The sequence below is a fragment of the Cyprinodon variegatus genome, unplaced genomic scaffold (assembly GCF_000732505.1).
Source record: "Cyprinodon variegatus isolate N-32 unplaced genomic scaffold, C_variegatus-1.0 Scaffold541, whole genome shotgun sequence".
NCBI lineage: Eukaryota > Metazoa > Chordata > Actinopteri > Cyprinodontiformes > Cyprinodontidae > Cyprinodon > Cyprinodon variegatus.
Genome location: NW_015150994.1, coordinates 493962 through 502706, shown reverse-complemented (window position 1 = coordinate 502706; position 8745 = coordinate 493962). Strand labels below are relative to the sequence as shown.

Below are 8745 nucleotides of genomic sequence, written 5' to 3'. Positions count from 1 at the left end.
TTTTTCCATCTGTATTATTTCATTGCTACCAGCACTAGACAACCTCTCCTTCCTTTCATGTCTCCCATGTTTTTCCCATCAGTCCTTTCAGTTTGCTCCTGATTGCCTATTTTAAAGATAACATCTGGTCATCTACTGTTACTTGACCTTTTCTGTGGCATTTTTTCCTCCCCCTTTCTCATCAACGCAGAGCTCATCAAGTTTAATTTTACCTTACATCAGTCCATATTTTCTCCTTTTAAGTAATTTTCTGTTAATTTGTTCTTCCTTGCAGGTTCACACGTTCAGAGGTCCTCACTGGTGTGAATATTGTGCCAACTTCATGTGGGGTTTGATCGCTCAGGGTGTGAAATGTGCAGGTAAATATATCTACAAAATATTTTATTTATTGTTAATCATTGCTGGAAAATGGAATCCAATTCTAACCCTATTATTGGATGCTTGACCCCAGCCCCTTTTAATCCAGCTGAACTAAGGTGGTTTGCATTTGACTCATCTGCTTTTATATAACAGGTTTTCTGAACACTGTCCGGTTTAAAGAACAGCCTGTCTCTGTGTGGGTCCCTCTCCTACTCCCACACTTCAGTCCTGCTGTTATTATGTGAGATATCAGAAAGGCTTCTGACTCATGGTGGAAAGAGGCTGAAACTTTACAGGAGGGAAGAGTTTGAACCACAAGACAAGTGTAGGAAGAGTGGAGAGATGGGAGTGATTACTGTGGGCCATCTATCTACTGATCATGCATCTATCCATCCAGAGATTTTTTTAAAGATTTGTAGAAACTTCTGCCATAGATTCACAGTCAGTCATTTATTTTTACATTGAAATCTAACTAAAGAAGAGGAGGTTGACATAATTTGTTTAACCTTTGTCATAAAAAGAGCCCGTCACATTCAACATGTCAGGAACCGTTTGGTGTCACCGGGCGAAAAGTAAGACCTGACATAAACGGATGTAAGACGACGTCTTTGTTTCCTCCGTCTGTTTAGACTGTGGGCTGAACGTTCACAAGCAGTGCTCCAAAGTGGTTCCCAACGACTGCCAGCCGGACCTTCGACACGTCAAGAAAGTCTACAGCTGCGACCTGACCACGCTGGTCAAAGCCCACAATGCCAAGAGGCCGATGGTGGTCGACATGTGCATACAGGAAATCGAAGCCAGAGGTGAGACGAATGGGATAGGAGTGGGTTGGAAATTATGTAACGTAGAGAGAAAAACACCCACAGAGCTGCTGCGTGCGTCAGCCAGCCTCTCGCTGATTATAGAATCAAGAGAAGATATCTAGTGCCAGCCGGTCTGTTTTGAGCTGTTCTTTTTCTCACTAATGACATCAGCTCTGACTGATGAGAAAACTTTATGTATTTAAACACAAATTCAACAGTTTCCCTTTTCTAGTTCCTTCCAATCAGTTCTTTATGTTCCTCTGTAATTTATCTTCATCCTTTACTTTCTTTGTTCCATTTTATTACCTTAGATTTTAATTTAAAGGTATTTTGGAGGATTTTTTCGCAAATTTTTGAGAAGATCAGCCCTCTCCGCTTAAAAAAAAACTGCACATGCACAACCCTGTACCCGGTTTCAAGAGGGAATGCCTATTAAATGCGTGCGAGAGCATGCACAAGCCCATTTCTCTTTGTGCATGCTCTGTCTAAAAGTTGTTGATCTTATAGCTCATACAAGCTTACGGTGTCGTCCGCCCTAAACCCTAAATCCCTCAATCAGTATATAAAGCGGGGACTATATAGTGGACTTTATAATGAACATAGTTAAGTTAAGGTTCAGGAAGATGATCACTATTTTTTACTCCCCGTTGGTCAGGTAAATCCTCCGCCACTGCGCCTGTGCCATCTTCAGTTGCCATTGTCAGGTAGCGACAGCCTATGGCGACAGCGGGCTACTTTGACAGCAAATCCCATAATGCTTTGCGAGGAGAGCTCTCTGCGCAAAGCATTCTGGGATATATCGGCCTCTTGTGAGGCCTTTCTTCTCATACAATTCGTAGACACCTTTTCTATTATGACCCTCTGCCATTTTCAGTGACTGGCTGAAACCGTAGCTCACTACAGATATACGTGTGAAAGTGCTAAATGGGGACGAGGACGGCCTTACGTAAACATATCACGATATCATGATTGACAATTAGGAGGACCACTTATTTAGATGACCCACATAAAAGATCATCCTCTATACCTTTAATACTTAGAAAAAAGAACATCCTTCACTATACCTTTAACTTTATAAAATGTAATTACGTTAATATAATTGTCCAGGTCTTCAGTCTGAGGGTCTGTACAGAATATCCGGCTTCAGTGAGCTGATCGAGGATGTGAAGCTAGCCTTCGACAGAGGTGAGTGTGGCCCCCTGTGGTTCCCGGACTACAGTCTTCTATCGTTAGCTTAATGAAACTGAACGATCTCCCATCCACAGATGGGGAAAAGGCGGACATTTCGTCGAACGCTTACGAGGACATCAACATCATCACCGGTGCCCTCAAGCTGTACTTCAGAGAGCTGCCTATTCCCCTCATCACGTACGACGCCTACCCACGCTTCATAGAGACAGCAAGTGGGTCTTTTCCCTCTTTGAACTACGGTTATGGCTAAGGGTCCGCCGTTTTCTTTCATTCTGTATTCAATGGTTTTGGTTTGTGTGTGTCGTCATAGAGATTACAGACCCAGAAAAAAGACTGGAATCCCTCCATGAGGCCCTGAAGCTGCTGCCGCCAGCCCACATTGAGACGCTGAGATACCTCATGGCTCACCTCAAGAGGTCCGAACCATCATCTGTTGGCCAATGGATTTGGCATAAGATTAATGTACAAATAATCTGGACATTCAATGTCTAGAAAGATGATTTCTAAAAGCTTCAGATTGAGCCAGATTAAGAGCCTTGTTTGGCTTTCCATCCAAACACGTTGGTGGTGCGATGGTTTGGTCCTGCTTTATTGGCTTTAGCAGTAAATACACCGGATGCATAACACAATGTAAGCGCAGCTTTCCGCTTTAATCAGTAAAATGATTTACACCGGATGCGTAATATGCTCGTTCAACGGCATTATTTGCACGTAGATACGCAACGCCATTGCTAATTTAGGATGAATTTCAAATTTCAGATGTCTATATACTTCAGTTTGAGCTAGGAAGAAACGGGAACAGTTTCGTAGTTCACTTCAGGCCAAAGTGGGTCTGCTATTTGGTGCTTTTTCTGCAAGATAATACCCAACGCCTACAGTTATTACGGCCCAACCAGCAGATGCTGGTAGTTTTGACATGCTAACAAAATACATGTTTGATTTCTCATCAGATTGGTGAAGATGCAGTTTTTTAGGTGATCGTAAGTTACTTTATAACTTTCACAGATAGTACAGTCACGAATGCTCATCTTTGCTCAGAGCTCCGTTGCTAAACCCGTTGCTGTGGAGCATTGTCTTCAGCTTTTGGCGTAAATATCAGTTTTCAAAATTGCGCTTTTCTGACCTTACACGCTTTTATGCACCGGGTGTATTTACTGTTTTAGAAAGACGTATTGGAATTAAGGGAAGCATGACTTCTCTGAATAACCGGAAGAGCGAAAGTCCAATAGGCCTACAGTTGAAAAAGATAAATTAAAGTTAAAGTTGCACAGTATACGTTTAGATGCTAGGGTTGCTAGAGCTATAAGTTCCAGCTGTAGCGCCTCCTGAAGGCCTCTGGCATTACTGCATTTTTCCTATATACCCGCAGATTTAACCCTTTAAAGCCCGATCCAAGAATAAAAAAAAACAGAATTTTTTTTTTTGGTTTGAAGTCCTTATTTGGCCTTTTAACAAAATATGTAAAAAGAAAAAACAGAAATACATTTTTGATATTAATAATTTATTACTATGCGATAAGTCAAGATTATTTTTTGTGTAGCCTTCTGCCCTCTGTTATCAGGTATATCTGATTGTGTACAATAGGATTTTGAGCAAAGTTTTTACCATTAAATAATGCAAAAGGTGTCAGATGCAAAACATTTCAGAAACCGTATGTATCAAATATGATACATTTGGCATTATAGGGTTAAAAGTTGCCTTTAAAGATGACACCACATTCAGCCCTCGAGTTTAAAACCTACATCAGAGAACTGAAAATATGTCTGATCAGGTGGTGTCTTCTGTTTCGTTGCTCGATGATGTGTAGCTTAGATACTAGCTAGCATTAAGTTCCTAAAAAAAACTTTTGTACAAAAGGAAAAATACTTATCTTAGCAGTCTAATATCAATGCAAATGAAGAAGGAGAACAGGTCTTTCATCCTGAATGCTCCTCCTCAGGCAGCTTTTTCTCTTTTTGCGTCCTCTAGTCAAACTCTCGACTAGAGGAGGAGAAATGTGGAAACCTGTAAGGTTAGAGTTAGGTTATACTTTCTAGCTGTTAAATGTTGGCTCCTGTTTCTCCATCCAGGGTCACCGATTACGAGAAAGAAAACCTCATGCCCAGCGAAAACCTGGGGATAGTCTTCGGCCCGACGCTGATGAGGGCACCCGAACTGGACGCCATGACAGCACTCAATGACATCCGATACCAGAGGCTGGTGGTGGAAACACTCATTACCAATGAAGACGTTCTGTTCTGAGAGAAACGGACCAAAACCAGCCCCCCAGTCGGAGGAGGCTCCGGAAACAGCCGACAAGATGAAGGAGACTTGAGATTTAGCGATGAAGAAAAGAAGCGAAGGAGGGGTTTTATTTAGAAAGAAAATTAGAGGCTTTGGATGAAGTCCAGGATGGAATGTTGGGTGTTTTTCCGTATTTTTATGTAATCTTTTACAATCAGCAAACTTGAAGATGATAAGCATGTGACAGCTGAAACTCTGAGCCTTGTTGGGTAAGAATGAAAAACCGCGCGGCGGGGAAACACTGGGACTTATTCTTTAGTTGTTTTTGTTTTGAAACGGATGCCTTGAAAGTGTTAGCTCAATTTTCTTTAGTTTTTCTGATAATTTCTCTTGCAAACAGACCAACCAAGATAGGCTTCACAGAGGGGACTTCCAAATTAAACTGTGCCACAAGATCATTCCTGTACGATTGGGCCATTTTTGGACGGTTAGTAAGAAATCAGGAAATTGTTAATTTTTTTCTCTGTAGTGGTGATGCCTGTTGGATTCAATCTTATGTTGATGGAAAGTCTGTTTATTTGCCCTTTAAATTGTGCCTCATTTTAATTAGGTGAGAAATTATCCAAGTTTAATTCGCTGATGTCAAACAGGCTCATTCTAGGTCTGGTTCTCCAGGTGATTACAATCCTGATGTGTTAACATGTGCACCACTACTGTTCTTTTTATTCGTGTCTTGCTTTTTTTTTTTTCAAACCTCAATCTTCAGATCCAGGAAACAAACAAGAAAGAATTTGCAAATGTGATTTTAATATAATAAGGCACTATTCAGTGGAAAAATAACAGATTTAGTTCCAAGACGAGTAAAAAGAAAGAAATAACCAACTGTCTCTGTAATGGAGTATTAGACTATTGTGGATAAAAGAAAAAAAAAAAAAGTACATTTCTGACACACACAAAAAAAAACTTTTAAAAAGAATATAAAATATTATCACAAAGTAATACATTTCCATGAAAAAGGCAGAATTTTCCTGATATTGCATAGTGAGAAATTTGCTAAATTTTCAGAAATATGTGATTTAAAATCTTAGAAAACAGTTTTTCATTATTTTTGTTGCAAATTTCCGAATTTTCAGTTATTTAAGTGTTGAATGTTTTTATTTTTTTAGGATATTTATACTTTTGATGTAAAATACATAAAAAAAAAATAGGTATTCCTTTTTTGGGAAAAATGTACAACTTTTAAAAATTGCTAATTAAACTTCAAATTGTTAATTTTTACTGGAGGAAAATTTGAATCCTTTTTTTTCTTTCATCTACAATGGCACCATTAAAAATTCCCTTTACTTTTTTTTCTTTCGAAACTGCAGCATATATATATTTTTTTTGTATTCTTACCAATAAGACAAGGAGACGGTCACGTCTGTGTTCTGTCTGTACTATGAAGGCAGTATGTTTATTTTCGTCTTCTCTAGGGAAGAAGCAGAAGTAGACAGCAAGATGAATGAGCACCATCCGTTATTTCAACCTTTTCTGTTTTAATTTGACATTTTCACCGTAAGCTGAACTTTAACTACAAGGCAGCCTTTTAAAGAAACCTTTGAGCCTCCTGTTACTGTCATCCCACCATTCCTGGGCCACATGTTCATGGGTTCTTTTTTTTTTTTGCACCAGAAAGAAAAACAAAACAAAAAACTTTAATCAAGTCATTTGACTTAAAGTTTTTTTTATTATTATTTTTTTAATGATAAATTAGCCTGAGCTTCTCACCCCGACTGAAATTTAGCTTGTTAGTTTGATCAAGGGATCAAACATATCCAGCAGTGACGAAGGTTTGATCCAGCTAGTTCTGTCCTACCGGTCCAGCACGGTTCATAATGTTTGTAATAAGAATGAGTTTTCGCATAAAACTAACATGCCACTTGAAGGCTTTTATTATTTTTTTCTATTTTCCCTTTTTACTTTTTTTTTTTTATTGTTTTTACCCCCACTTTTGTCGGGGGAGGGGCTGTTAATTGAATTGATAACAACTTAAAGAACTAAAGAGCAAAGCAGCCTAGTTGGATGTAGTTGGTGGGAAATATCACAATGTTTTATGTTAATTATTAATTATTTCCCCTTACATCGTCAAACCTAAATACTATGATCTGATTATCCCTCTGAGACCTATGGAACCTGCTTTTTTTAGCTTATAAGATGTCTTTTTTTTTATTGTCATTGCTGTAAAGTATTTTCTATATGGTTTATGCATGTTGTAATTAAATTATTAAATAAAGCTTTCATGTCAGGATCTGAATGTGATGTATTTTTAATAAAGGAAGTCGGCTTTTTAGAGTGCTGCCTTTAAGGGTATTGATTAAAAGTTGGTGGAAAACCTCGTGTTTGATTAATGTGTTAATAACGCATCTATACAATCATTGTCTCATTGTTAAGTCAGTTTAGGACTTGTTCTATACAGAAGAAAAACATTTAAAAAAATGTTATGTTAAAATATAATATAATAAAAAAATTTGATGTCTTTTTTGTTCAATTTATCTAAATTAAAATGTGTTTTTATTATTATGTTTTTTAATAGGCCGAGGGTGTCACCTTGCACGCGCTTTGATACCAGCTAAGGTGATTCGGTTCGCTAAATTAAGGCGCGTGCCGGCAGCCATGTTTTTTTTCTTCGTCGTCAACCCGGGTTGGATTTTAATATATAGATAGCTTCTTCTTGTCACGTTTTAAAGTTATTGTTTGACAATTAAGGATGGAATTTCGTTCTTTTTTTTTTTTTTAACGTTTTTAAAGAAAGGGAACCTAAGAAGAGGAACGAGAAGGCTGCCATCTGAACTAAGGTGTTTTACTCCCCTTAGCAACTCTTGAAGTTAGCTAATAGTTATTCTCTATGCGAAAAAGGATAACCAAAGATGTTGACCGACTTTTTTCGAGTGGAATCACTTTTAAATAATGCTACAAGTTAAAGATGGACCTGAAGTCACACTTGTATTATTTGGCTAAAAATTGGGACAGAGTCGCCCTTCATTGGTGGACGGAGTTTTGAGGCCCAGCGGCTGGAGGAAAGGTCAGTTACATTTACTTTGATATAATTTGTGCAGGTGAAACAAAGTATTAAGATACCTTTAAAATGGTTTATAATATTATTCGTGTGTTTAACTGTCATTGCGAAGGCAAAGAATAAGCAAAACGGAGAAGCCGTGGTTTTAGATTTTAGTGTTCCCTACTGCCACCAAGTGGACAAATTAAATTAAAGAAAGTAAGATTCAGATGAAGGAGTTGCTCATATTTCCTCGTAGGGCACGCTTTTTTGTCTTTATCTTTTTCTTTCGTGTAGCAACCAGCGTAAAGGCTGAAATGTGCTTTTTGTCTATCAACTCATAGAATTCCAGTATTTGAATCTAGTGTTTGAGGCTGACGTCAAGGATGTTTTTATCGCTACAAGAAAATTGATATTTAGCGGAGGCGTCGTGATATGATGACCTGTTTTTTCTTTCTTCTCAGGCCTCGTTGGCGCAGTAGGCAGCGCGTCAGTCTCATAATCTGAAGGTCGTGAGTTCGAGCCTCACACGGGGCAGAATTTTTTTTATTAGATATGATTTTTTTTCCCGATTATTGTTCCGTTTCAAAAACGATTTCAAAGATTGGCCTTTATGCGTGAGCTATTATTACATATGAACAGGATTCAAGCAGTGTCGATGATTATTAAACCCCGTTGACAGTTTTTGGTGTAGTTGTCTGCATTTTTAAACGGAAATACGTAATTGTAGTGCACAGCCCGGCTAGCTCAGTCGGTAGAGCATGAGACTCTTAATCTCAGGGTCGTGGGTTCGAGCCCCACGTTGGGCGCATAGTATTTTTTATTTATATACATTGATATAATGCATTTATGTATCCCTGAATAACACAACAATGTATTGCTTGCTTTTTTATTTATGTTTGGTTAAATCTATATTTCTGTAGCTAATAGGGCTCATATAAATAAATGTCAAATACTTAAAATTGACCCCAACTATGCAATAACACATAATGCAATATGAAAGTATATATATATATATATATATATATATTAGGGATGGGACGATTTATGAAAACCGTTGTCTCGGTTCGGTTCGCGTGTGTTTCGTTCGGTTCATGCACTGCTCCTTTTTCTCATTGAGGAAGCGATTACACT

At 38.2% G+C, this 8745-nt stretch overlaps 1 protein-coding gene and 2 non-coding genes across 6 annotated transcripts in view; all 3 read left to right on the top strand.

Moving 5' to 3' along the window:
• The window catches only part of LOC107095379 (N-chimaerin), a 27354-nt gene extending 21915 nt beyond the window's left edge, over positions 1-5439 (top strand). For all 4 annotated transcript variants that reach the window (XM_015391442.1, XM_015391441.1, XM_015391443.1 and 1 more), the window contains 6 exons: positions 275-359; positions 990-1163; positions 2271-2348; positions 2429-2566; positions 2665-2770; positions 4424-5439. In XM_015391442.1, coding sequence (XP_015246928.1) covers positions 275-359; positions 990-1163; positions 2271-2348; positions 2429-2566; positions 2665-2770; positions 4424-4595 — 753 coding nt within the window. In that variant the 3' untranslated portion in view covers positions 4596-5439. The remainder of the gene's footprint in view (positions 1-274; positions 360-989; positions 1164-2270; positions 2349-2428; positions 2567-2664; positions 2771-4423) is intronic.
• A 2636-nt stretch (positions 5440-8075) lies between these two features.
• On the top strand, positions 8076-8148 carry trnam-cau. The gene has a single exon. It is a non-coding gene; the product is annotated as a tRNA-Met (tRNA).
• Positions 8149-8347: 199 nt separating this feature from the next.
• On the top strand, positions 8348-8420 carry trnak-cuu. The gene has a single exon. It is a non-coding gene; the product is annotated as a tRNA-Lys (tRNA).
• Positions 8421-8745: the final 325 nt, after the last annotated feature.